The 26,281-nt window shown below is 44.3% G+C and overlaps 1 protein-coding gene across 8 annotated transcripts; it reads right to left on the bottom strand.

Moving 5' to 3' along the window:
- Positions 1-1,463: 1,463 nt before the first annotated feature.
- Positions 1,464-22,712, bottom strand: LOC124039868 (calcium-binding and coiled-coil domain-containing protein 2-like). Of its 8 annotated transcripts, XM_046356362.1 has the most exons (20): positions 22,575-22,712; positions 21,911-22,086; positions 8,175-8,277; positions 7,012-7,172; positions 6,694-6,819; positions 6,479-6,589; positions 5,764-5,889; positions 5,548-5,670; positions 5,015-5,130; positions 4,770-4,839; positions 4,597-4,659; positions 4,368-4,490; positions 3,870-3,985; positions 3,674-3,743; positions 3,358-3,528; positions 3,085-3,273; positions 2,825-2,920; positions 2,535-2,712; positions 2,379-2,404; positions 1,464-2,183 (listed from the first exon to the last, which is right to left on the bottom strand). In XM_046356362.1, the coding sequence occupies exons 2-20, from the start codon at positions 22,076-22,078 to the stop codon at positions 2,019-2,021; spliced, it is 2,301 nt and encodes a 766-aa protein (XP_046212318.1). In that variant the 5' UTR covers positions 22,079-22,086; positions 22,575-22,712; the 3' UTR covers positions 1,464-2,018. The 8 variants fall into 8 exon arrangements, with proteins under 8 accessions (XP_046212318.1, XP_046212320.1, XP_046212319.1 ...); XM_046356364.1 differs by lacking the exons at positions 5,764-5,889; positions 6,479-6,589; XM_046356363.1 differs by lacking the exons at positions 4,770-4,839; positions 5,015-5,130.
- Positions 22,713-26,281: the final 3,569 nt, after the last annotated feature.

Raw genomic sequence — 26,281 nt, forward strand, 5'->3', positions numbered from 1 at the left:
TCATTGTCTCTGATTGGGAACCATATTTAGGTAGCCTGTTTGGTGTTGGGTTTTGTGGGTGATTGTCCTTGTTCCTGTCTCTGTACCAGATAGGACTGTTTAGGTTTTCGTACATGTATTGTTTTGTTAGTTATTTCATGTCTAGTTCCTTTATTAAAGAACATGAATAACCATCACGCTGCATTTTGGTCCGCTTCTCCTTCACCACAGGAAAACCCTTACAGATATAGCCTCTGTGTGATGGGGTTGTGCAACGCAAATGGCTATAACAAGCCTACATACCAAGTGGAATTCACTAATACAACAATCAAAATGTCTAATATAAGGCCTACACTCCATGCCCTTAAAATCTGTGAAAACGTGTGATTCATTAGGTTACATGATCACCACAATACCGCCACGCAGCTATAAATATGTATTATGCAATTATATGGCAATTATATAACACAACAGCATGGCATATTTAGAGAACGGAATAGCCTACATCATATTTACATTCTATTTTGCAGCTCAGGCGGGTATTCTAGACAAGGTTTTTCTTTGTATTCATCATTCTCGCACAAGTAATTTGCTGAAGGCCCAAGCCTATACTATGTAATCTACTCGTATAACATCGTTATTGAATGCAGTTCTAAAACAAGTTCTAGACTTTTATTTTGGAAATGAAACCTGAAGCTGCAAAGCAACTAACATCTGGGCTAGAGTTGCTTGATTGACGAGCTACATTCAGTTCATGTCCTTTGCAGATGCCACATTACTGACAAAAGATTGTACGCATAAAAAAAAGATCTGTAACCGTGTAAAGTAAGGATTGAAAAGTGTAAATGTTAATTCATAGTCGTAACACAGGTTTTGTACATTTACAGATCAATTGTAACGTTTACATTTCATGTTTCAGACATGGCTTTTTTTACTATCTTAACAATTTATGTATGGATTTTCTTATGATCCTAATGATATGTATGTTCAATCTTTTGGCAAGTATCTGGCTCTATACCCACCATCCTAACACACTCCTTGTTGTCTTAGGAACACCTGTTGAAAGAGGGCTTGGCATGGTTGGATTCCCAAGCTTCTGGAGAGCCACCGTATTGGCTGCCAGCCCTCTTCTCGGAGTTGACTTCCCTTGATGTCACACCTGAAGAGGCCAATCAGATGACGCCTTAAGAAAAATTGTTTTTTGGGGAAGTTGGGGGGGACTTTGATGAACAATGTGTGCATGTTGCAAATGTCCTGAATTGTAATGGGGTGTATATAACCAAGGGTAGGTACACATCATCTTGCTCCCCATCAGTGATTGTGGCGATGAAAACTAGGTTAAATGTTATGTTTTCTGTGGCAGTGTCAATCATGGATTTGTTATACAGTTTCATTCTACGCAATGACCTTTTATTAAAACAGCGTAATTCTTTGCATATTGCAGTTCATGATACAAAACAATGTGTACTTCCATGACGACACAACTGTGAAGACAACTTTTATTTGTTGCTTCCCACATGAATCCCCTTTGAACCATTTCATTTTCAGATGGCATCATTTGACCATTAATCGTTTGACTCTATTATGCAACACGTTATGCATGCAGGAGATTTAAGGGCAGAAAGTCAGTACAGTTTAATTACGCTAAGTAAACAGTTCAGCAGAGATTATAACGGAGTAAATATGGGTAACCATTAAATAGCAAAGCAATTACATTCCTATCACCCAGCAATGGAGGCAAATTCTACTCCAAGACCAAAATGAAGTGCCATCAAACAAATATCTTATATAGTATGATACATTTCAGGCGAAATAAATTAGCTACGGATTTACCAGACATGTAATTCTTAACTTATTTGACCAGGTAAGAGGACATTTACAGTAATGAACAAGGGACTATAAATGTTATTTATATAATATCCTGAATTGATTGTTAGCCCATATTTATCCCCCCCCTACTAAATAATTAGTAGAGTATCAGCTTTTTTATGAGTAGTCAACTCACAAACAACTCTCTGGGTTGTGAGGAAGTGGCATTTCTACACCTCATGGCTGTAGACGTGGTCTTCATATAAAGCCTGTTCCATTCCGTCACAGATGAGCATGCAGAAGGGGCACACTCTGTGGCTGTGCTCGTGCAGCTCCAGCTCGTCCTGGGTGATGCCAGGGAAGGACTCGTGGCAGTGACGACACTCCAAGGACGACTATGGGACAGGGACAGGCACAGGTCTTAAGTGGTAATAATATTGTATCTAGACTGGATCGCCTTAACTATACTGTCGGACAGAAATGATTGTGGATCGAGCAGTATGAAATCAACCCTTCGATCCCAAATCACTTGTGTATGTTGTTGTAATCTGTATTAATACCATGTGTACCATAGGAATGACTTGACATACCTCTTCCTCCAGGTTTGTAGCCGTGCCTGCAAACAGAATCGTATTTCAGTCATAATTGAACGTGTTATTTTTTCAAGGTGTGTCTGTGAGGCACAAGTGGTGTTCGTTTCAGAATATTTTGGTGAGGCTTCCCAATAGCTGGACAATTGGGATTACCTGGGGTTTCATATGGGTTCCAAGAGTGGAGAGAGTCAGCCAGTGCCTCTTGCTGCTGCTCCTTATTGGGGGTAGGGTCAGTTGAAGAGCCATAAGGGTTGGGATGCTGCATGGGCACTGGAGCAGCCTGAACGTCATCAAATTCCTTGCAAAGTCTTTCAATATCTCTTTTGAGATCCTGCCAGACAGAATACATTGGAAAAATCTCAAGGTAAGCAAATGTCCCTAATTTTATTGTAAAGTAAATAATTCAATGACTAGTAAATAGTAGCACAATTCATAAAAATCACCTGATTCTCTCTGGACAACTCCTCTTTCTCTACTTTAGCGATCTCTGCCATGTTTTCTTTCTCCTCAATGATTTTGTTTAACTCTGAAAGTTGCATCTGAGAGGGGAAAGTGGGCAACTTGTGATCAGCCAAGAGAACAAGGTTAGTGTGTTCTCTGTTCATTTCTTCTCACGGGTCAACTTCATAGAACAAACAACATATTCGTTAGCAAAAATCGGCACTGGATTGGAAAATTCAATAGTGTAAGATTCTCAAAGCACCTCTAGTTTGCTGCTCTTCTGCTTTGTCTGATCAGACGTCATGGCCGTGCTCTCCATGCACTCCTTGAGCTCCTCCAGTTCCCTTTCTGCTTGCTCTGCACGTTTGCGGGTATTGTTGGAAGCCTGCAACTCCTTGTGCAACAGTGTCTGAGCCTCCTCCAGCTGACCAAGAAGGGCTTGGTATTGCTCCTGTAGACACACAAGACTACAGTATTACATTGCATAATGGTGTGTAGGGGGCAGGACATGGTTCTTTTAGCAACTTGCTCACACCTTCCAATCACTGTCCACCATCTGCAGTGGCTGCTGCTCCTGCTCTGACAGGCTTCTACGTAATGCCTTGTTCCCAGTCTTCAGGTCATGTAGATCATGTGTGACACCACACACTCTGTGCAGCGCTGCAGAAAGCTTCTCCTTCTCTTTCTCACTGCTCTGGAGATCCACCTGGAAAGGGTCATGAGGTTATATTATTGTTTTTCTCCAATCAAAAGAAAGCACTCTGACATTGAATGAATTGGCCAAAAGTATTTTAAAGAGTTTGCATTACAGGTATTACTTCACATTTGATTACTTTGCAGAGTTTGCTGACCTGTAGAAGCTGAATATGATCCTTCAGTTTGTGGGACTCCTGCTCAGATTCTTTGAGCCTTGGGCTCAGCCTATTTACACAGACACAAGGCCACATAGTGTACACAAAAAAAAGATCCTAAAAGTGATATGACTGGAAAGGTAATTGGACTAGATCGCTATGTCCCCATGAATGACTTGAGACAAGAATGACTCACGGTGCAATTTCCACACTTGGGACCTCAATCTTTCCTTTCAACTCCTCTCCCTCCTTCTTCAGCTGTTTGATCTTGATCAACGCTTGTTCATATTTCTCACAAATAGTTGTCAGAGACTGCAGTCATTTTTTTAAAGAAATGGGAAGTTACATACATGGCAAGGAGACTGAGAACGTGTGGGGACAAAGAATAGAAGTAGCATTGAAAGAAATCTATATTTATGGTATACATACAGCTGTCACATGTTTTGACACTATATTCACCAAATATGTTTCATGAATAGGGGTCAGAGACTGGAGCCATTCGTGGAAAGAAACAGTGAGAAACAAGACAAGGAGACAGAGAGAAAGTGGGAAAAAATTGGTTGTTGCATTGATGGTATTCAGCAGTATAGCCTATAGCTGTCAGATTGGATGCTTTTTTTTACTACTAAGAATTAGCTGTAGTAGTACTGGTAGTTTAGTAGTCCAAAATGGGAAAATGGTTTGCGACAGCTACCTCCTGTCCTCTCTGTGATTCATCCATTGATTTGGCATTCTGCGCCAGTTCTTCATGCTCTCTAGTATTCTGTTGCTGCTGCTCCAGTTTGCTCACTAACTGTACCAGTTCCTCTTTGGATTCCTACAGAAACAATATACAATTCATCACCCTCTCAACCTGATTAGGGGCTAGAAAGAAGACAGCTGTTGGAACAAACGACTTGGAAACAAGCCTTAAGGTGGTCAACCTGTTGCTGTTGCTCCTTTAGGGCAGAACACTTCTTCTCTTTCTTACTGCTCTGGAGATCCACCTGGAAATATCATGAAAATCTATGGTTGGATTGTCTTGAGTTTCACATTTTAAAACGCTGTGGGTTACAGGCATTTGTTCACATTATATTACTTTGCTGGTTGTGCAGACCTGTAAAAGCTGAATGTGAGCCTTCAGTCTGTGTGACTCCCGCTCAGATTCTTTGAGCCTTGGGCTCAGCCTGTATACACAGGAGCATAGGGAACCACATCAAAGTCACACAATTGTCAAAACATTCCAAAACCAGATGATATCATGAGAGAATATTTGATATTAAAATCACTGGAGCTGGAGTTCTGAAGGGGAGACTATGTTGCCATGCATTGAATGGATTGCTCCAGACAAGAATGACTCACTGTGCGATCTCCACACATTGGACCTCAACCTTTCCTCTTAACACCTCTCGTTCTTTCTTTAGCTGTTTGATCTTGATCAACGCTCTTTCATATTTCTCACAAATAGGGGTCAGAGACTGCAGCCATTCGTGAAAAGAAATAGCAAGTTAGATACACGACCAGCAGACTGAAAAGGAGGAAAACAGGTAGCAGCAGTGAAAAATATTGATTGTATACATGCAGCTGTCACATGTTTTGACACTAAATTCCCCAAATATTTTTCATGAATGGGGGTCAGAGACTGCAGCCATTCGTGGAAAGAAACGGTTAGAAACAAGACAAGGAGACAGAAACAAGACAAGGAGACAGAAACAAGACGTGAATACAGAGAAAGTGGAGAAAGAGGTTGTTACAATGAAAAAGCATTGATGTTTTTTTAGATGCATAGCCTGCAGCTGTCATCAGATATTTTGTTACCACTAAGATACAAATTCACTCTATTAATAGAATAAGTATTAGTAATCCCAAATGGGAAATTGGTTTGCAACAGTTACCTCCTGTCCTCTCTGTGATTCATCCAATGATTTGAAATTCTGCGCCAGTTCTTTATGCTCTCTAGTATTCTCTTGCTGTTTCTCCAGTTTGCTCACTAACTGTACCAGTTCCTTTTTGGATTCCTACAGAAACGATATACAATTCATCACCCTCTCAACCTGATTTAGGGGCTAGAAGTACAACTGCTTGTGGAAAGAAAAGACATGCAAACAAACCTTGAGGTGATCAATCTCTTGTTGCTGCTCCTTTAGGGCACATGTCAGAGTCTCATTTTGCTCTTTCAGTTGCCCCAACTCCATGGTCAGCTCTTCTTTCTCTCTCTCACTTTTTTCCACCTGTTCCTAGAACCAGAGATGCTTAAATCATGTCCATAATCTCTTAATTTGTTTGGATAGTGTACAAAACATTAGAAACACCTTTCTAATATTGAGTTGCACCCCCCTTTGCCCTCGGATCAGCCTCAATTAATCAAGGCACGGACCATTCTTGATACACATGGGAAACTTGAGTGTGAAAAACCCAGCAGCGTTGCAGTTCTTGACACACTCAAACCGGTGCACCTGGCACCTACTATCCTAACCCGTTCAAAGGCACATCTTTTGTCTTACCCATTCACCCTCTAAATGGCACACACACAATCCAGGTCTCAAGGTTTAAAAACCCTCCTTTAACCTTTCTCCTCCCCTTCATCTACACTGATTTGAAGTGGATTTAACAGGTGACAACAATAAGGGATCGTAGCTTTCACCTGAATTCACCTGGTCAATCTGTCATGGAAAGAGCAGATGTTCCTAAAGTTTTGTACACCCAGTGTTGTTCCACCAAGACAAGTTATGTTCAAAAGCATTGACGTTTCAGTATGTTGTTTCTTAGTTGTCAGATGGTTTGTGATCAGTGTTTTAAAAAGACACAAAATGGACCAAATATTACCTCCTGCCCTCTGTGTGAGTCATCCATTAGTTTAGTGTTCTGTGTCAGGTCTTCATGCTCTCTTGCATTCTCCGTGTTCCCATCTGCCTGGTATAGTTCCTCATTTGACAGCTGCAGAAATAATGTTACAATTCTGTTGCCTCACATTTTTATTCTCACACATGACTAGGGGCTAGAAATGACCCGCTGTTGGAACAAATAACTTGAAAACAAACCTTGAGGTGATCAATCTCTTGCTGTTGCTCTTTCAGAGCACTTCTCAGAGTCTCATTTTGTTCTTTCAGTTGCCCCAACTCCATGACCAGCTCTTCTTTCTCCCTCTCACGTTGCTCTACCTTTTCCTAGATTCAGAAATGCAAATCATGTACATACATAACCTAAGGATAATTTTAGCAAAATAAATTTGCGAGGAACATCCTCACCTTGACCCAGCCACTAAGCAAGCCAAACAGAGAGGGCTGCTTTTTAAGACAATATTTCAAGCATGGTCTTCAAAACACAATCAATGTTAGATATGGTGGATTGTATTGTACCTGAGTTATGATAACCAAGAGGTCATTTTCAAGGCTGCAGTCTGTGCTTTGTTCCCCTGGGGCTTTAAAACAGAAGGGGGTGCTGGCTCCTCTCACTTGGCCATTGCTATCAACATAGCAGAACTGATAGAACGCTGAGTCATCCTTTGGCAAGTAGTATGCTATCAGAATCACAATATCATTGTCAGTGTAATCCCCTGCATAATATTGATCACTTTAATATCAAATAAAAATGTAAAGTTAACATTGGCCTGTATCATTAAAGAATAATAATAACTTCCACTGAACAAAAATATAAATGCAACATGTAAAGTGTTGGTCATAAGCTGAAATAAATTATCCCAGGAATGAGCCATGCGTACGAAAAGCTTGTTTCTCTAAAATGTTGTGCACAAATCTGTTTACATCCCTGTTAGTGAGCATTTCTCCTTTGCCAAGATCACAACCGTGGACCATGTGTATGGTATCGTGTGGGCAAGTGGTTTGCTGATGTCAACGTTGTGAATAGAGTGCCCAGTGGTGGTGGGGTTATGGTATGGGCAGGCATAAACTACGGACAATAAACACAATTGCATTTTATCGATCGCAATTTGAATTCACAGAGATACCGTGACAAAATCCTGAGGCCCATTGTCGTGCCATTCATATTTCAGCATGATAATCCCAGTTCTTCCTTGGCCTGCATACTCACCAGAAATGTCACCTATTTGAGCATATTTGGGATGCTCTGGATCGACGCATGTTCCAAACCCCGCCAATATCCAGCAACTTCGCACAGCCATTGAAGAAGAGAGGGTCAACATTCCACAGGGCACAATCAACAGCCTGAACAACTCAATGCGAAGGACATGTGTCGCGCTGTATGAGGCAAATGGTGGTCACACCAGATACTGACAGATATTCTGATCCACGCCACTACCTTATTTATTTTTTAAACATTTTAAAAGCTATCTGTGATCAACAGATGCATATCTGTATTGCCAGTCATGTGAAATCCATAGATTAGGGCCTAATGCATTTCCTTATATGAACTGTAACTCAGTAAAATCTTTTAAATAGTTGCATGTTGCATTTTATATTTTTGTTCAGTATAAATTGATCACAATAATTCATATCGAAGTTAATGTCAGTTGAAAAGTTTGAGGATGAAATTCACACATTACCAGTAAAAAGCACTTGTTTTCTGACTGGCTCCAGTCCTATCAGATCCAATGATGGTTCTACCCACACAAATGTGTGATAATCCTTTGTGGTGCTCCAGCCCACCTGCACAATGATACACATGATAACATATTATGACTGACAACACATAGAGAGGCATTCCAGACTGGATATTTATTGTTTTAGACAGGTTATTTACTTTGTGGAAATACAACCGATCACACATGAACAATGTTCCCTCTTAACTGCGAGTGGGTGCACAGCTTCCCGGGACTGCTGTGCAGAAGAAATATCAGCAGATGCAGAGAACTTCACTCAACTTTCTAGAGTTTCCCCCCTTAGTTAACACTATCAACGTTTCCCTTTACTGTGGGAATTGTGATCAAATCCACGCAATATTAGCATTTACATTACATTTACATTTAAGTCATTTAGCAGACGCTCTTATCCAGAGCGACTTACAAATTGGTGCATTCACCTTATGACATTCCAGTGGAACAGTCACTTTACAATAGTGCATCTAAATCTTTCGGTATGTTGCACTGAAAGTGCAACATACCGAAACAAAACCTAACTTTGCAAGGCTTAGTGTACAAAACGAACTATGCAAGAGATTTTGTTGTAGGCAGAACGCATCGGAGTAGGATTCTATTGCATTGACATTCACAACTCACGTACTCTACACAGACCGGTATGGCTTAACCAAACAGAGCTGCAGTAGTACTATATGCAAATAGACGAACTATGCAAGAGATTTTGTTGTAGGCAGAACGCATCGGAGTAGGATTCTATTGCATTGACATTCACAACTCACGTACTCTACACAGACCGGTATGGCTTAACCAAACAGAGCTGCAGTAGTACTATATGCAAATAGACCATATATGGATCTGTGCCATTGACTTTGAACTGGACTATGTTTACAGCATAAGCAGTCGTGAGTAGATGTGCTTGTTTTGAGATCAAAGCGAGAGCTTCATGTAGCCACGTGTGCACATTTGCACATATCCTTTGCTAGTTAGTTAGTTATTAGCCCAGTTATAGATCATTTGTAGTCAGCAATGGGGGAGTGATTTGCTCCCTAAAATACACAAAACGTGTACATTTCTAAAAGCAAGTCTGGTAAAGAGCTTTTTTTGTCTTAAAGGGGCAGTGTTGTTTTTTGAGACAGGCATTAATAAGATAAGTAGCCAATAGATAGAGGGTAGCATAATTTGTCTGATTCTCTGTAATAATGGTATGGGAATAATAATGCATTTTATTTTGTAAAGTGGTTTCCAGGGTTGGGAAGTAAAGGATTTACATGTAAGGGATTACAAAAAAAGGTAACTGTAATTGTCATGTTTTGTCTTATATTGTCTTGTCATTTTGCTTTTCCCTCTGTTCGTTTTCCCCCTGCTGGTCTTTTTAGGTTCGTTCCCCTTTTTCTCTCTCCCTTCCTCTCTCTCTTCTCTCTATCGTTCCGTTCCTGCTCCCAGCTGTTCCTATTCCCCTAATCAATCATTTAGTCTTCCCACACCTGTTCCCTATCTTTTTCCCTGATTAGAGTCCCTATTTCTCCCCTTGTTTTCCGTTTCTGCCCTGTCGGATCCTTGTCTATTGTTCACCGTGCTGTGTCTGTGTATCGCCCTGTCGTGTCGTGTTTCCCTCAGATGCTGCGTGGTGAGCAGGTGTCTGAGTCTGCTACGTTCAAGTGCCTTCCCGAGGCAACCTGCAGTTCATGATCGAGTCTCCAGTCTGTTCTCGTCATTACGAGTGGAATTGTGCTTTATGATTGTATATTTACTTTACTGGATTAAAGACTCTGTTTTCGCCAAGTCGCTTTTGGGTCCTCATTCACCTGCATAACAGAAGGATCCGACCAAAGAATGGACCCAGCGACTACAGACGCTCGTAACACTGCCGTCGAGATCCAAGGAGCCATGCTCGGCAGACACGAGCAGGAATTGTCTGCTGCTCGCCATGCCGTGGAGAACCTGGCCGCTCAGGTTTCCGACCTCTCTGGACAGTTCCAGAGTCTTCGTCTCGTGCCACCTGTTACTTCCTGGCCTGCCGAGCCTCCGGAACCTAGGGTTAATAACCCACCTTGCTACTCCGGGCAGCCCACGGAGTGCCGCTCCTTTCTCACCCAGTGTGATATTGTGTTCTCTCTCCAACCCAACACATACTCTAGAGAGAGAGCTCGGGTTGCTTACGTCATTTCACTCCTTACTGGCCGGGCTCGAGAGTGGGGCACAGCTATCTGGGAGGCAAGGGCTGATTGCTCTAACAATTACCAGAACTTTAAAGAGGAGATGATTCGGGTTTTTGACCGTTCAGTTTTTGGTAGGGAGGCTTCTAGGGCCCTGGCTTCCCTATGCCAAGGTGATCGATCCATAACGGATTACTCTATTGAGTTTCGCACTCTTGCTGCCTCTAGTGAGTGGAACGAGCCGGCGCTGCTCGCTCGTTTTCTGGAGGGACTCCACGCAGTGGTTAAAGATGAGATTCTCTCCCGGGAGGTTCCTTCAAGTGTGGACTCTTTGATTGCTCTCGCCATCCGCATAGAACGACGGGTAGATCTTCGTCACCAGGCTCGTGGTAGAGAGCTCGCGTTAACGGTGTTTCCCTGCTCCGCATCGCAACCATCTCCCTCCTCTGGCTCAGAGACTGAGCCCATGCAGCAGGGAGGTATTCGCATCTCGACGAAGGAGAGGGAACGGAGGATCACCAACCGCCTGTGCCTCTATTGCGGACTTGCTGGACATTTTGTTAATTCATGTCCAGTAAAAGCCAGAGCTCATCAGTAAGCGGAGGGCTACTGGTGAGCGCTACTACTCAGGTCTCTCCATCTAGATCCTGTACTACTTTGTCGGTCCATCTACGCTGGACCGGTTCGGGTGCTACATGCAGTGCCTTGATAGACTCTGGGGCTGAGGGTTGTTTCATGGACGAAGCATGGGCTCGGAAACATGACATTCCTTTCAGAGAGTTAGACAAGCCTACGCCCATGTTCGCCTTAGATGGTAGTCATCTTCCCAGTATCAGATTTGAGACACTACCTTTAACCCTCACAGTATCTGGTAACCACAGTGAGACTATTTCTTTTTGATTTTTCGTTCACCTTTTACACCTGTTGTTTTGGGTCATCCCTGGCTAGTATGTCATAATCCTTCTATTAATTGGTCTAGTAATTCTATCCTATCCTGGAATGTTTCTTGTCATGTGAAGTGTTTAATGTCTGCCATCCCTCCCGTTTCTTCTGTCCCCACTTCTCAGGAGGAACCTGGCGATTTGACAGGAGTGCCGGAGGAATATCATGATCTGCGCACGGTCTTCAGTCGGTCCCGAGCCAACTCCCTTCCTCCTCACCGGTCGTATGATTGTAGTATTGATCTCCTTCCGGGGACCACTCCTCCTCGGGGTAGACTATACTCTCTGTCGGCTCCCGAACGTAAGGCTCTCGAGGATTATTTGTCTGTGTCTCTTGACGCCGGTACCATAGTGCCTTCTTCCTCTCCGGCCGGGCGGGGTTTTTTTTTGTTAAGAAGAAGGACGGTACTCTGCGCCCCTGAGTGTATTATCGAGGGCTGAATGACATAACGGTTAAGAATCGTTATCCGCTTCCCCTTATGTCATCAGCCTTCGAGATTCTGCAGGGAGCCAGGTGCTTTACTAAGTTGGACCTTCGTAACGCTTACCATCTCGTGCGCATCAGAGAGGGGGACGAGTGGAAAACGGCGTTTAACACTCCGTTAGGGCATTTTGAGTACCGGGTTCTGCCGTTTGGTCTCGCCAATGCGCCAGCTGTTTTTCAGGCATTAGTTAATGATGTTCTGAGAGACATGCTGAACATCTTTGTTTTTGTCTATCTTGACGATATCCTGATTTTTTCACCGTCACTCGAGATTCATGTTCAGCACGTTCGACGTGTTCTACAGCGCCTTTTAGAGAATTGTCTCTACGTGAAGGCTGAGAAGTGCTCTTTTTGTCATGTTTTGTCTTAGATTGTCTTGTCATTTTGCTTTTCCCTCTGTTCATTTTCCCCCTGCTGGTCTTTTTAGGTTCGTTCCCCTTTTTCTCTCTCCCTTCCTCTCTCTCTTCTCTCTATCGTTCCGTTCCTGCTCCCAGCTGTTCCTATTCCCCTAATCAATCATTTAGTCTTCCCACACCTGTTCCTTATCTTTTCCCCTGATTAGAGTCCCTATTTCTTCCCTTGTTTTCCGTTCCTGTCCTGTCGGATCCTTGTCTATTGTTCACCGTGCTGTGTCTGTGTATCGCCCTGTCGTGTCGTGTTTCCCTCAGATGCTGCGTGGAGAGCAGGTGTCTGAGTCTGCTAGGTTCAAGTGCCTTCCCGAGGCAACCTGCAGTTCTTGATCGAGTCTCCAGTCTGTTCTCGTCATTACGAGTGGAATTATGTCTTATGTTTGTAGAATTACTTTACTGGATTAAAGACTCTGTTTTCGCCAAGTCGCTTTTGGGTCCTCATTCACCTGCATGACAGAAGGATCCGACCAAAGAATGGACCCAGCGACTACAGACGTTCGTAACACTGCCGTCGAGATCCAAGGAGCCATGCTCGGCAGACACGAGCAGGAATTGTCTGCTGCTCGCCATGCCGTGGAGAACCTGGCCGCTCAGGTTTCCGACCTCTCTGGACAGTTCCAGAGTCTTCGTCTCGTGCCACCTGTTACTTCCTGGCCTGCCGAGCCTCCGGAACCTAGGGTTAATAACCCACCTTGCTACTCCGGGCAGCCCACGGAGTGCCGCTCCTTTCTCACCCAGTGTGATATTGTGTTCTCTCTCCAACCCAACACATACTCTAGCGAGAGAGCTCGGGTTGCTTACGTCATTTCACTCCTTACTGGCCGGGCTCGAGAGTGGGGCACAGCTATCTGGGAGGCAAGGGCTGATTGTTCAAACAATTACCAGAACTTTAAAGAGGAGATGATTCGGGTTTTTGACCGTTCAGTTTTTGGTAGGGAGGCTTCTAGGGCCCTGGCTTCCCTATGCCAAGGTGATCGATCCATAACGGATTACTCTATAGAGTTTCGCACTCTTGCTGCCTCTAGTGACTGGAACGAGCCGGCGCTGCTCGCTCGTTTTCTGGAGGGACTCCACGCAGTGGTCAAAGATGAGATTCTCTCTCGGGAGGTTCCTTCCAGTGTGGACTCTTTGATTGCTCTCGCCATCCGCATAGAACGACGGGTAGATCTTCGTCACCAAGCTCGTGGAAGAGAGCTCGCGTCAACGGTGTTTCCCTGCTCCGCATCGCAACCATCTCCCTCCTCTGGCTCAGAGACTGAGCCCATGCAGCTGGGAGGTATTCGCATCTCGACTAAGGAGAGGGAACGGAGGATCACCAACCGCCTGTGCCTCTATTGCGGATTTGATGGACATTTTGTCAATTCATGTCCAGTAAAGGCCAGAGCTCATCAGTAAGCGGAGGGCTACTGGTGAGCGCTACTACTCAGGTCTCTTCATCTAGATCCTGTACTACTATGTCGGTCCATCTACGCTGGACCGGTTCGGGTGCTACATGCAGTGCCTTGATTGACTCGGGGCTGAGGGTTGTTTCATGGACGAAGCATGGGCTCGGAAACATGACATTCCTTTCAGACAGTTAGACAAGCCTACGCCCATGTTTGCCTTAGATGGTAGTCATCTTCCCAGTATCAGATTTGAGACACTACCTTTAACTCTCACAGTATCTGGTAACCACAGTGAGACTATTTCTTTTTTGATTTTTCGTTCACCTTTTACACCTGTTGTTTTGGGTCATCCCTGGCTAGTATGTCATAATCCTTCTATTAATTGGTCTAGTAATTCTATCCTATCCTGGAACGTTTCTTGTCATGTGAAGTGTTTAATGTCTGCCATCCCTCCCATTTCTTCTGTCCCCACTTCTCAGGAGGAACCTGGCGATTTGACAGGAGTGCCGGAGGAATATCATGATCTGCGCACGGTCTTCAGTCGGTCCCGAGCCAACTCCCTTCCTCCTCACCGGTCGTATGATTGTAGTATTGATCTCCTTCCGGGGACCACTCCTCCTCGGGGTAGACTATACTCTCTGTCGGCTCCCGAACGTAAGGCTCTCGAGGATTATTTATCTGTGTCTCTTGACGCCGGTACCATAGTGCCTTCTTCCTCTCCGGCCGGGGCGGGGTTCTTTTTGTTAAGAAAAAGGACGGTACTCTGCGCCCCTGCGTGGATTATCGAGGGCTGAATGACATAACGGTTAAGAATCGTTATCCGCTTCCCCTTATGTCATCAGCCTTCGAGATTCTGCAGGGAGCCAGGTGCTTTACTAAGTTGGACCTTCGTAACGCTTACCATCTCGTGCGCATCAGAGAGGGGGACGAGTGGAAAACGGCGTTTAACACTCCGTTAGGGCATTTTGAGTACCGGGTTCTGCCGTTTGGTCTCGCCAATGCGCCAGCTGTTTTTCAGGCATTAGTTAATGATGTTCTGAGAGACATGCTGAACATCTTTGTTTTTGTCTATCTTGACGATATCCTGATTTTTTCACCGTCACTCGAGATTCATGTTCAGCACGTTCGACGTGTTCTACAGCGCCTTTTAGAGAATTGTCTCTACGTGAAGGCTGAGAAGTGCTCTTTTTGTCATGTTTTGTCTTAGATTGTCTTGTCATTTTGCTTTTCCCTCTGTTCATTTTCCCCCTGCTGGTCTTTTTTAGGTTCGTTCCCCTTTTTCTCTCTCCCTTCCTCTCTCTCTTCTCTCTATCGTTCCGTTCCTGCTCCCAGCTGTTCCTATTCCCATAATCAATCATTTAGTCTTCCCACACCTGTTCCTTATCTTTTCCCCTGATTAGAGTCCCTATTTCTTCCCTTGTTTTCCGTTCCTGTCCTGTCGGATCCTTGTCTATTGTTCACCGTGCTGTGTCTGTGTATCGCCCTGTCGTGTCGTGTTTCCCTCAGATGCTGCGTGGAGAGCAGGTGTCTGAGTCTGCTAGGTTCAAGTGCCTTCCCGAGGCAACCTGCAGTTCTTGATCGAGTCTCCAGTCTGTTCTCGTCATTACGAGTGGAATTATGTCTTATGTTTGTAGAATTACTTTACTGGATTAAAGACTCTGTTTTCGCCAAGTCGCTTTTGGGTCCTCATTCACCTGCATGACAGAAGGATCCGACCAAAGAATGGACCCAGCGACTACAGACGTTCGTAACACTGCCGTCGAGATCCAAGGAGCCATGCTCGGCAGACACGAGCAGGAATTGTCTGCTGCTCGCCATGCCGTGGAGAACCTGGCCGCTCAGGTTTCCGACCTCTCTGGACAGTTCCAGAGTCTTCGTCTCGTGCCACCTGTTACTTCCTGGCCTGCCGAGCCTCCGGAACCTAGGGTTAATAACCCACCTTGCTACTCCGGGCAGCCCACGGAGTGCCGCTCCTTTCTCACCCAGTGTGATATTGTGTTCTCTCTCCAACCCAACACATACTCTAGCGAGAGAGCTCGGGTTGCTTACGTCATTTCACTCCTTACTGGCCGGGCTCGAGAGTGGGGCACAGCTATCTGGGAGGCAAGGGCTGATTGTTCAAACAATTACCAGAACTTTAAAGAGGAGATGATTCGGGTTTTTGACCGTTCAGTTTTTGGTAGGGAGGCTTCTAGGGCCCTGGCTTCCCTATGCCAAGGTGATCGATCCATAACGGATTACTCTATAGAGTTTCGCACTCTTGCTGCCTCTAGTGACTGGAACGAGCCGGCGCTGCTCGCTCGTTTTCTGGAGGGACTCCACGCAGTGGTCAAAGATGAGATTCTCTCTCGGGAGGTTCCTTCCAGTGTGGACTCTTTGATTGCTCTCGCCATCCGCATAGAACGACGGGTAGATCTTCGTCACCAAGCTCGTGGAAGAGAGCTCGCGTCAACGGTGTTTCCCTGCTCCGCATCGCAACCATCTCCCTCCTCTGGCTCAGAGACTGAGCCCATGCAGCTGGGAGGTATTCGCATCTCGACTAAGGAGAGGGAACGGAGGATCACCAACCGCCTGTGCCTCTATTGCGGATTTGATGGACATTTTGTCAATTCATGTCCAGTAAAGGCCAGAGCTCATCAGTAAGCGGAGGGCTACTGGTGAGCGCTACTACTCAGGTCTCTTCATCTAGATCCTGTACTACTATGTCGGTCCATCTACGCTGGACCGGTTCGGGTGCTACATGCAGTGCCTTGATTGACTCGGGGCTGAGGGTTGTTTCATGGACGAAGCATGGGCTCGGAAACATGACATTCCTTTCAGACAGTTAGACAAGCCTACGCCCATGTTTGCCTTAGATGGTAGTCATCTTCCCAGTATCAGATTTGAGACACTACCTTTAACTCTCACAGTATCTGGTAACCACAGTGAGACTATTTCTTTTTTGATTTTTCGTTCACCTTTTACACCTGTTGTTTTGGGTCATCCCTGGCTAGTATGTCATAATCCTTCTATTAATTGGTCTAGTAATTCTATCCTATCCTGGAACGTTTCTTGTCATGTGAAGTGTTTAATGTCTGCCATCCCTCCCATTTCTTCTGTCCCCACTTCTCAGGAGGAACCTGGCGATTTGACAGGAGTGCCGGAGGAATATCATGATCTGCGCACGGTCTTCAGTCGGTCCCGAGCCAACTCCCTTCCTCCTCACCGGTCGTATGATTGTAGTATTGATCTCCTTCCGGGGACCACTCCTCCTCGGGGTAGACTATACTCTCTGTCGGCTCCCGAACGTAAGGCTCTCGAGGATTATTTATCTGTGTCTCTTGACGCCGGTACCATAGTGCCTTCTTCCTCTCCGGCCGGGGCGGGGTTCTTTTTGTTAAGAAAAGGACGGTACTCTGCGCCCCTGCGTGGATTATCGAGGGCTGAATGACATAACGGTTAAGAATCGTTATCCGCTTCCCCTTATGTCATCAGCCTTCGAGATTCTGCAGGGAGCCAGGTGCTTTACTAAGTTGGACCTTCGTAACGCTTACCATCTCGTGCGCATCAGAGAGGGGGACGAGTGGAAAACGGCGTTTAACACTCCGTTAGGGCATTTTGAGTACCGGGTTCTGCCGTTTGGTCTCGCCAATGCGCCAGCTGTTTTTCAGGCATTAGTTAATGATGTTCTGAGAGACATGCTGAACATCTTTGTTTTTGTCTATCTTGACGATATCCTGATTTTTTCACCGTCACTCGAGATTCATGTTCAGCACGTTCGACGTGTTCTACAGCGCCTTTTAGAGAATTGTCTCTACGTGAAGGCTGAGAAGTGCTCTTTTTGTCATGTTTTGTCTTAGATTGTCTTGTCATTTTGCTTTTCCCTCTGTTCATTTTCCCCCTGCTGGTCTTTTTAGGTTCGTTCCCCTTTTTCTCTCTCCCTTCCTCTCTCTCTTCTCTCTATCGTTCCGTTCCTGCTCCCAGCTGTTCCTATTCCCATAATCAATCATTTAGTCTTCCCACACCTGTTCCTTATCTTTTCCCCTGATTAGAGTCCCTATTTCTTCCCTTGTTTTCCGTTCCTGTCCTGTCGGATCCTTGTCTATTGTTCACCGTGCTGTGTCTGTGTATCGCCCTGTCGTGTCGTGTTTCCCTCAGATGCTGCGTGGAGAGCAGGTGTCTGAGTCTGCTAGGTTCAAGTGCCTTCCCGAGGCAACCTGCAGTTCTTGATCGAGTCTCCAGTCTGTTCTCGTCATTACGAGTGGAATTATGTCTTATGTTTGTAGAATTACTTTACTGGATTAAAGACTCTGTTTTCGCCAAGTCGCTTTTGGGTCCTCATTCACCTGCATGACACTTTTCATGTCTCCTCCGTTACTTTTCTCGGTTCCGTTATTTCCGCTGAAGGCATTAAGATGGATTCCGCTAAGGTCCAAGCTGTCAGTGATTGGCCCGTTCCAAGGTCACGTGTCGAGTTGCAGCGCTTTCTAGGTTTCGCTAATTTCTATCGGCGTTTCATTCGTAATTTCGGTCAAGTTGCTGCCCCTCTCACAGCTCTTACTTCTGTCAAGACGTGTTTTGAGTGGTCCGGTTCCGCCCAGGGAGCTTTTGATCTTCTAAAAGAACGTTTTACGTCCGCTCCTATCCTCGTTACTCCTGACGTCACTAGACAATTCATTGTCGAGGTTGACGCTTCAGAGGTAGGCGTGGGAGCCATTCTATCCCAGCGCTTCCAGTCTGACGATAAGGTTCATCCTTGCGCTTATTTTTCTCATCGCCTGTCGCCATCTGAACGCAACTATGATGTGGGTAACCGCGAACTGCTCGCCATCCGCTTAGCCCTAGGCGAATGGCGACAGTGGTTGGAGGGGGCGACCGTTCCTTTTGTCGTTTGGACAGACCATAAGAACCTTGAGTACATCCGTTCTGCCAAACGACTTAATGCTCGTCAAGCTCGTTGGGCGTTGTTTTTCGCTCGTTTCGAGTTTGTGATTTCTTACCGTCCGGGTAGCAAGAACACCAAGCCTGATGCCTTATCCCGTCTTTTTAGTTCTTCTGTGGCTTCTACTGATCCCGAGGGGATTCTTCCTTATGGGCGTGTTGTCGGGTTGACAGTCTGGAGAATTGAAAGACAGGTTAAGCAAGCACTCACGCACACTGCGTCTCCGCGCGCTTGTCCTAGTAACCTTCTTTTCGTTCCTGTTTCCACTCGTTTGGCTGTTCTTCAGTGGGCTCACTCTGCCAAGTTAGCTGGTCATCCCGGTGTTCGAGGCACTCTTGCGTCTATTCGCCAGCGCTTTTGGTGGCCGACTCAGGAGCGTGACACGCGCCGTTTCGTGGCTGCTTGTTCGGACTGAGCGCAGACTAAGTCAGGTAACTCTCCTCCTGCCGGTCGTCTCAGACCGCTCCCCATTCCTTCTCGACCATGGTCTCACATCGGCCTAGACTTCATTACCGGTCTGCCTTTGTCTGCGGGGAAGACTGTGATTCTTACGGTTGTCGATAGGTTCTCTAAGGCGGCACATTTCATTCCCCTCGCTAAACTTCCTTCCGCTAAGGAGACGGCACAAATCATCATCGAGAATGTGTTCAGAATTCATGGCCTCCCGTTAGACGCCGTTTCAGACAGAGGCCCGCAATTCACGTCACAGTTTTGGAGGGAGTTCTGTCGTTTGATTGGTGCGTCCGTCAGTCTCTCTTCCGGGTTTCATCCCCAGTCTAACGGTCAAGCAGAGAGGGCCAATCAGACGATTGGTCGCATACTACGCAGCCTTTCTTTCAGAAACCCTGCGTCTTGGGCAGAACAGCTCCCCTGGGCAGAATACGCTCACAACTCGCTTCCTTCGTCTGCTACAGGGTTATCTCCGTTTCAGAGTAGTCTGGGTTACCAGCCTCCTCTGTTCTCATCCCAGCTTGCCGAGTCCAGCGTTCCCTCCGCTCAAGCGTTTGTCCAACGTTGTGAGTGCACCTGAAGGAGGGTGAGGTCTGCACTTTGCCGTTACAGGGCACAGACTGTGAGAGCCGCCAATAAACGTAGGATTAAGAGTCCAAGGTATTGTTGCGGCCAGAGAGTGTGGCTTTCCACTCGCAACCTTCCTCTTACGACAGCTTCTCGTAAGTTGACTCCGCGGTTCATTGGTCCGTTCCGTGTCTCCCAGGTCGTCAATCCTGTCGCTGTGCGACTGCTTCTTCCGCGACATCTTCGTCGCGTCCATCCTGTCTTCCATGTCTCCTGTGTCAAGCCCTTTCTTCGCACCCCCGTTCGTCTTCCCTCCCCCTCCCGTCCTTGTCGAGAGCGCACCTATTTACAAGGTACGTAGGATCATGGACATGCGTTCTCGGGACGGGGTCACCAATACTTAGTGGATTGGGAGGGTTACGGTCCTGAGGAGAGGAGTTGGGTTCCGTCTCGGGACGTGCTGGACCGTTCACTTATTGATGATTTCCTCCGTTGCCGCCAGGATTCCTCCTCGAGTGCGCCAGGAGGCGCTCGGTGAGTGGGGGGTACTGTCATGTTTTGTCTTATATTGTCTTGTCATTTTGCTTTTCCCTCTGTTCGTTTTCCCCCTGCTGGTCTTTTTAGGTTCGTTCCCCTTTTTCTCTCTCCCTTCCTCTCTCTCTTCTCTCTATCGTTCCGTTCCTGCTCCCAGCTGTTCCTATTCCCCTAATCAATCATTTAGTCTTCCCACACCTGTTCCCTATCTTTTTCCCTGATTAGAGTCCCTATTTCTCCCCTTGTTTTCCGTTTCTGCCCTGTCGGATCCTTGTCTATTGTTCACCGTGCTGTGTCTGTGTATCGCCCTGTCGTGTCGTGTTTCCCTCAGATGCTGCGTGGTGAGCAGGTGTCTGAGTCTGCTACGTTCAAGTGCCTTCCCGAGGCAACCTGCAGTTCATGATCGAGTCTCCAGTCTGTTCTCGTCATTACGAGTGGAATTGTGCTTTATGATTGTATATTTACTTTACTGGATTAAAGACTCTGTTTTCGCCAAGTCGCTTTTGGGTCCTCATTCACCTGCATAACAGTAATCCGTTACAAGAAAACATATTGTAATCAGATTACAGATACTTTTGAAAAACGAGATTACTTCGAGGATCACTTTTAAATTCAGAAAGGATCCTTGTGAAAAACAATCTTTGACACTTCTCTGTTTTCTCAATGTCATTCAAATCAGCATTGAAAAAAGGCGCAAGTTTAAGTTTGTTCCACCTGAGCGAGTCTGACCACTATGATGACACACCAAATGTGTTTGATGGATGGCAAGAAAAGCACAGGAATAGGCTTTTGTAGGCTACAGTCCAAGCTATGTCTTCCAGCCTATGGAATACAATTGGGGCTTTTATTGGTCAATCTAATTCATGCTGATAAAATAAATACATCCATAGGCCTAATGGACACATGCTCAAGCTTGCATACTTTCGATAGACTTAAAGTGGCAATCTGTAGTTGCTACATCTATTTTTGGACTTATAAATGTTGTATATATCTATATATATCCATTGATTCTTGAGGAATATAACTTGTAAATGCCTCATGAGCTTAGTTCAACTGTAACACTCCATGAGAACCCAAAATATAAGCTTGTTTTACTCTAATGTTTGTAAATGTAAACAAACACTGTATTGGCTACTAACATGGTTAAAACAATAATTTTGATATCATGGATGGCCAGTCCTTGCATCAATATCTCTGTCTATTAATCGGAGAGTGGTTACATTTACCCAGGTCTTCCCTCAGCTTTTTATTTAAAAAATCAATTTTGTTATTTTTTCATTTGTGGATTTACCCTGTAAACAGCTGCATATTATCAAAATATCAAAGTGTCACCAACAAAAAGGTAAACGATAGGCCTATAGAAAATGCAGCATATGACATTCCTTTTTTCACATGTAAATAGCACTTTTCAGTAGTGCTCAAAGCATGCCATTCCATGAGCACAGCATTTATTTTTCGACTCGAATCATTGATCCCAGTCAGTCCTCCATGACAACAAAATCATAAACATAGTAGAGCTGGCTCATAAGTCCTTTGTTTTGGGGTTATGCTCAGGTAAAACAAGTTGGCTAATCTATGGGATGTATTTTCTCCGTAGTTTTTTTTGGAATGATAGCCCACTCTAGTAGGCCTACATTATGATCAAATAGCCACAGTTGCCTACTTGTCCACTGTCTGAAACTAATTTAAAGTGGGTACAGCCTCAGTGTTCACAGTAAGCACGTGCTGGAAATTACACATATTTTTCATAACATTCAAGTTTGCACTCAGCAGACATGAAATTTGCTCAATGCCAGGAAAAATTAGCGGGAACATTGTTCATGAATATTCATGACAAATTGCTCTATAATCTCACCTTGAATATCCCCACCCAGTCTCTGGGATTCGGTTGGATTGCTGCTGTCAGAGTGTAGCAGCAAGTCAAGGCAACATTTGACACATATGAGTTGGGGATTTCCTGAAACACAACCTGGGAAAAGTTTGTTGACAATTCCATGTTGGCTGTAGTTTCGAAGCTCTCCATTCTGTGTTCTGAAATTGAGAACATAACAAAAAGAAAACACGTAGGCCAAACATGAGCTCTAAAAACTAACAGCAGGTGCAACTTGCATAAACCATAATTGATGTTGTAAACTGAACACTCATGTATCTTCTCTGGCAGCACACATTGTCGATGGGTGGTTGTTAATTATAAGGCATAGAAATGACAAACACTATTGCGTTGTTTGCAAAACTAAGTTTCATTTTCCTTTAAAATAGGTTGTGCAATGTTTATGCTTCCCACCAGACCATATTTAACACGGAATTATTTAATTTTATTGTCAAACATACACTTCTAAACCAATAGATTATTTGAGATGTTTTTAATTATGTTTGATCAAGCCATAATAAACCATACAAGGCCACAAATTTAACACAGGAAAGAAAACTCATGTGAAAGGTAACGCAATTCTGTCATTATTACGATCACATGTGTAATGCTGTTTAGCAAAAACAATGTATTAAATAGTTGAACTTACATGAAGTTTGGACTGCCACTGCCTGTTCAACTCAGCGGTGTCGCAATCATAGATTGTGTATATATAAAGGTCGCAAGTCAGACGTCAACTCAGAATACTGTTCCAGGTATTCATTTCAAGTGTGCATGAACGTCATCAGCCGTAGGCCTCTCTGGGAAATGTAGTTTCTTCTGATTGGCCAATCCGAAGTGGATTTTGGAGTTAAAAAGGCCAGTCTACTGTCAGCTTGGGTTTATACTTACTTTCCCTTTTATCTGGACAATGGAACAAAAATATTCAAAGTGATCAGTTACTTAGATTACTAGCCTAATCATAATAAGATTTCACAATCTTGTTCGCTTGTATCAAATAGGCCTGAAGGGGGGAAAAAGTCACTAGATAAGGCCCAAAACAAAATGTCTGTGACAGTTACATTGTATTATGCTCTGTTACACATGAAAATGGAGGTTATTACAACAACCGGTTTTGATATTTTTATGATGCCTATTTTAAGATGGAGAGATTTCACAATATGAAATTGGAGATAGCCTCTTCCCTCATTTAAAATGCGATAGTGACCTGTCCCCATTATTAAAGGGTTGGTCTTATGTTGTGACTGTGTGGATATTGCTGATAACACTATTTCAATGGAATGAGCCACCAGATGTGACAATGCTAACCTTCTCTGGCTGAGTGCTCTTGTATAAGTCATGACCAGTTAGAGACCATAAATTGAGGCCTGCAGTGACTGAAAAGCAGTCTGGAGCTCTTCAACAGCCTGAACCAGAAAAGGAGCAGCTGAAGTCTGAAGTTTACATACACCTCAGCCAAATACATTTGAACTCAGTTTTTCACAATTCCTGACATTTAATCCTTGTATAAATTCCCTGTCTTAGGTCAGTTAGGGTCACCACTTTATTGTAAGAATGTGAAATGTCAGAATAATAGTAGAGAGAATGATTTATTTCAGCTTTTATTTCTTTCATCACATTCCCAGTGGGTCAGAAGTTTACATACACTCAATTAGTATTTGGTAGCATTGCCTTTGAATTGTTTAACTTGGGTCAAATGTTTCAGGTAGCCTTCCACAAGCTTCCCACAATAAATTGGGTTAATTTTGGCCCATTCCTCCTGACAGAGCTGGTGTAACTGAGTCAGGTTTGTAGGCCTCCTTACTCGCACACGCATTTTCAGTTCTGTCCACAAATTGTATATAGGCTTGAAGTCAGGGTTTTGTGCCATTTTGCCACAACTTTGAAAGTATGCTTGGGGTCATTGTCCATTTGGAAGACACATTTGCAACCAAGCTTTAACTTCCTGACTGATGTCTTGAGATGTTGCTTCAATATGTATGTAAACTTCTGACACACTGGAATACATTGAAATAATCTGTCTGTAAACAATTATTGGAAAAATTACTTGTCATGCACAAAGTAGATGTCTTAACCGACTTGCCAAAACTATCATTTGTTTTAACAAGAAATTTGTGGAGTGGTTGAAAAATGAGTTTTAATGACTCCAACCTAAGTGTATGTAAACTTCAACTGTGTATCGTGTGTCATCGGCATATAGGTGCAACTTTGCTGGTTGCATCCCATTTCCCAAATCATTAATAAAAATTGAGAACAACACAGGAGCTAAAATGGAACCCTGGGGCACACCTCTATTAATCTCAAGAAAGCTAGACTTGTGATTGTCAGCATATACACTTTGTGAAAGATAGTTCCTAAACCAATTTACTGCCCCTTCACTTAGACCAGTGATACTGAGTCTAGCTAGCAACAATTCATGGTCAACTGAATCAAATGCCTTTGATAACTCAACAAACAGAGCAGCACAATATTGCTTTTTATCAAGTGCATGTATTTTTATCAAGTCCATGTATTTTTATCAAGTGCATGTATTTTTATCAAGTGCATGTATCCTGGTGAAGTTTCTTTCTGAACCCTTTTATTTGATCAGAACCTTGTTGGCCTGTGCTGCTTCATTCAAAGATAGTCTGTACACCCTGGTGGGTAGGCCAAATGCCACCTGTTTCCACTTTTGAAAACAATTCAAAATGAGTTTACCTGAGGAGAGTTTTGAAGAATTGTGATTAAATAATGCAATATTTTACTTGCATTATTGCAGTTTGCTCAGCATCCTGAACCTCCATATGATCCTGTAGTGGTGTTTGAGTCTCAGTGAACTGAACGTCAGTGTCAACCTCGCCTCCTAGATGGAGAAAACTGACCTAAATCCTTTTTCAAAACTCTCCTCGGGCAGACGCTTCACAACTACTTGAATCTAGCAAAGCTGATTCAAGTAGTCAAGGGTTTGATGATTATAATTAATGTGTACGTTAGCCATTATGACAACCTGAACCTCCTTGCCATCCAAGTGAGAAGATAAACACACAAGTACACCACAGAGTATATTTAATATCTGCACAAGTACAATGTAATTACTGGGTGTACACAGAATTTAGCTAATTCAAATCAAATCAAATCCTATTTTATTTGTCACATACACATGGTTAGCAGATGTTAATGCGAGTGTAGCGAAATGCTTGTGCTTCTAGTTCCGACAATGCAGTAATATCCAACCAGTAATCTAACCTAACAATTTCACAACAATTACCTTATACACACAAGTGTAAAGGAATTAATAAGAATATGTACATAAAAAATGAAAGAGTGATGGTATAGAACGGCATAGGCAAGATGCAGTAGATGGTATAGAGTACAGTATATACATATGAGATGAGTAATTCTAGCTGGTGTATTTACGGACATATTCAATCAATCTTTATCCCAGTCTGCTGTTCCCACATGCTTCAAGAAGGCCACCATTGTTCCTGTTCCCAAGAAAGCTAAGGTAACTGAGCTAAACGACTACCGGCCCGTAGCACTCACTTCCGTCATTGTGAAGTGCTTGGAGAGACTATGCTTTGATTGTAGCAAAGACACACTTGTCTTTGTACTCCTCACCTGGTTGCCGCCACACACGCTTTACACCATCTGAACCAAATAAGTTTATCTTGGTCTCATCAGACCACAGGACATGGTTCCAGTATTTCATGTCCTTAGTCTGCTTGTCTTCAGCAAACTGTTTGCGGGCTTTCTTGTGCATCATCTTTAGAAGAGGCTTCCTTCTGGGACAACAGCCATGCAAACCAATTTGATGCAGTGTACGGCGTATGGTCTGAGCACTGACAGGCTGATCCCCCACCCCTTCAACCTCTGCAGCAATGCTGGCAGCATTCATACCTCTATTTCCCAAAGACAACCTCTGGATATGACGCTGAGCACGTGCACTCAACTTCTTTGGTCGACCATGGCGAGGCCTGTTCTGAGTGGAACCTGTCCAGTTAAACCGCTGTATGGTCTTGGCCACCGTGCTGCAGCTCAGTTTCAGGGTCTTGGCAATCTTCTTATAGCCCAGGCCATCTTTATGTAGAGCAACAATTATTTTTTTCAGATCCTCAGAGAGTTCTTTGCCATGAGGTGCCATGTTGAACTTCTAGTGACCAGTCAGTATGAGGGAGTGTGAGAGCGATGACACCAAATTTAACACACCTGCTCCCCATTCACACCTGAGACCTTGTAACACTAACGAGTCACATGACACCGGGGAGGGAAAATGACTAATTGGGCCCAATTTGGACATTTTCTCTTAGGGGTGTACTCACTTTTGTTGCCAGCAGTTTAGACATTAATGGCTGTGTGTTGAGTTATTTTGGGGGGACA

The sequence above is a fragment of the Oncorhynchus gorbuscha genome, linkage group LG07 (assembly GCF_021184085.1).
Source record: "Oncorhynchus gorbuscha isolate QuinsamMale2020 ecotype Even-year linkage group LG07, OgorEven_v1.0, whole genome shotgun sequence".
Classification (NCBI taxonomy): Eukaryota; Metazoa; Chordata; class Actinopteri; order Salmoniformes; family Salmonidae; genus Oncorhynchus; species Oncorhynchus gorbuscha.

Excerpts from the sequence above, each read along its gene's own strand:
- LOC124039868 (XM_046356362.1), bottom strand. The coding sequence starts at position 22,078 with ATGGAGAGCTTCGAAACTACAGCCAACATGGAATTGTCAACAAACTTT. Across the intron at positions 5,131-5,547 it reads AATCACAGAGAGGACAGGAG|TCTCTGACCCCTATTTGTGA; the intron begins GTAACTGTTGCA and ends GAATGGCTGCAG. Across the intron at positions 4,660-4,769 it reads CTCACATTCAGCTTTTACAG|GTGGATCTCCAGAGCAGTAA; the intron begins GTCTGCACAACC and ends TGATATTTCCAG.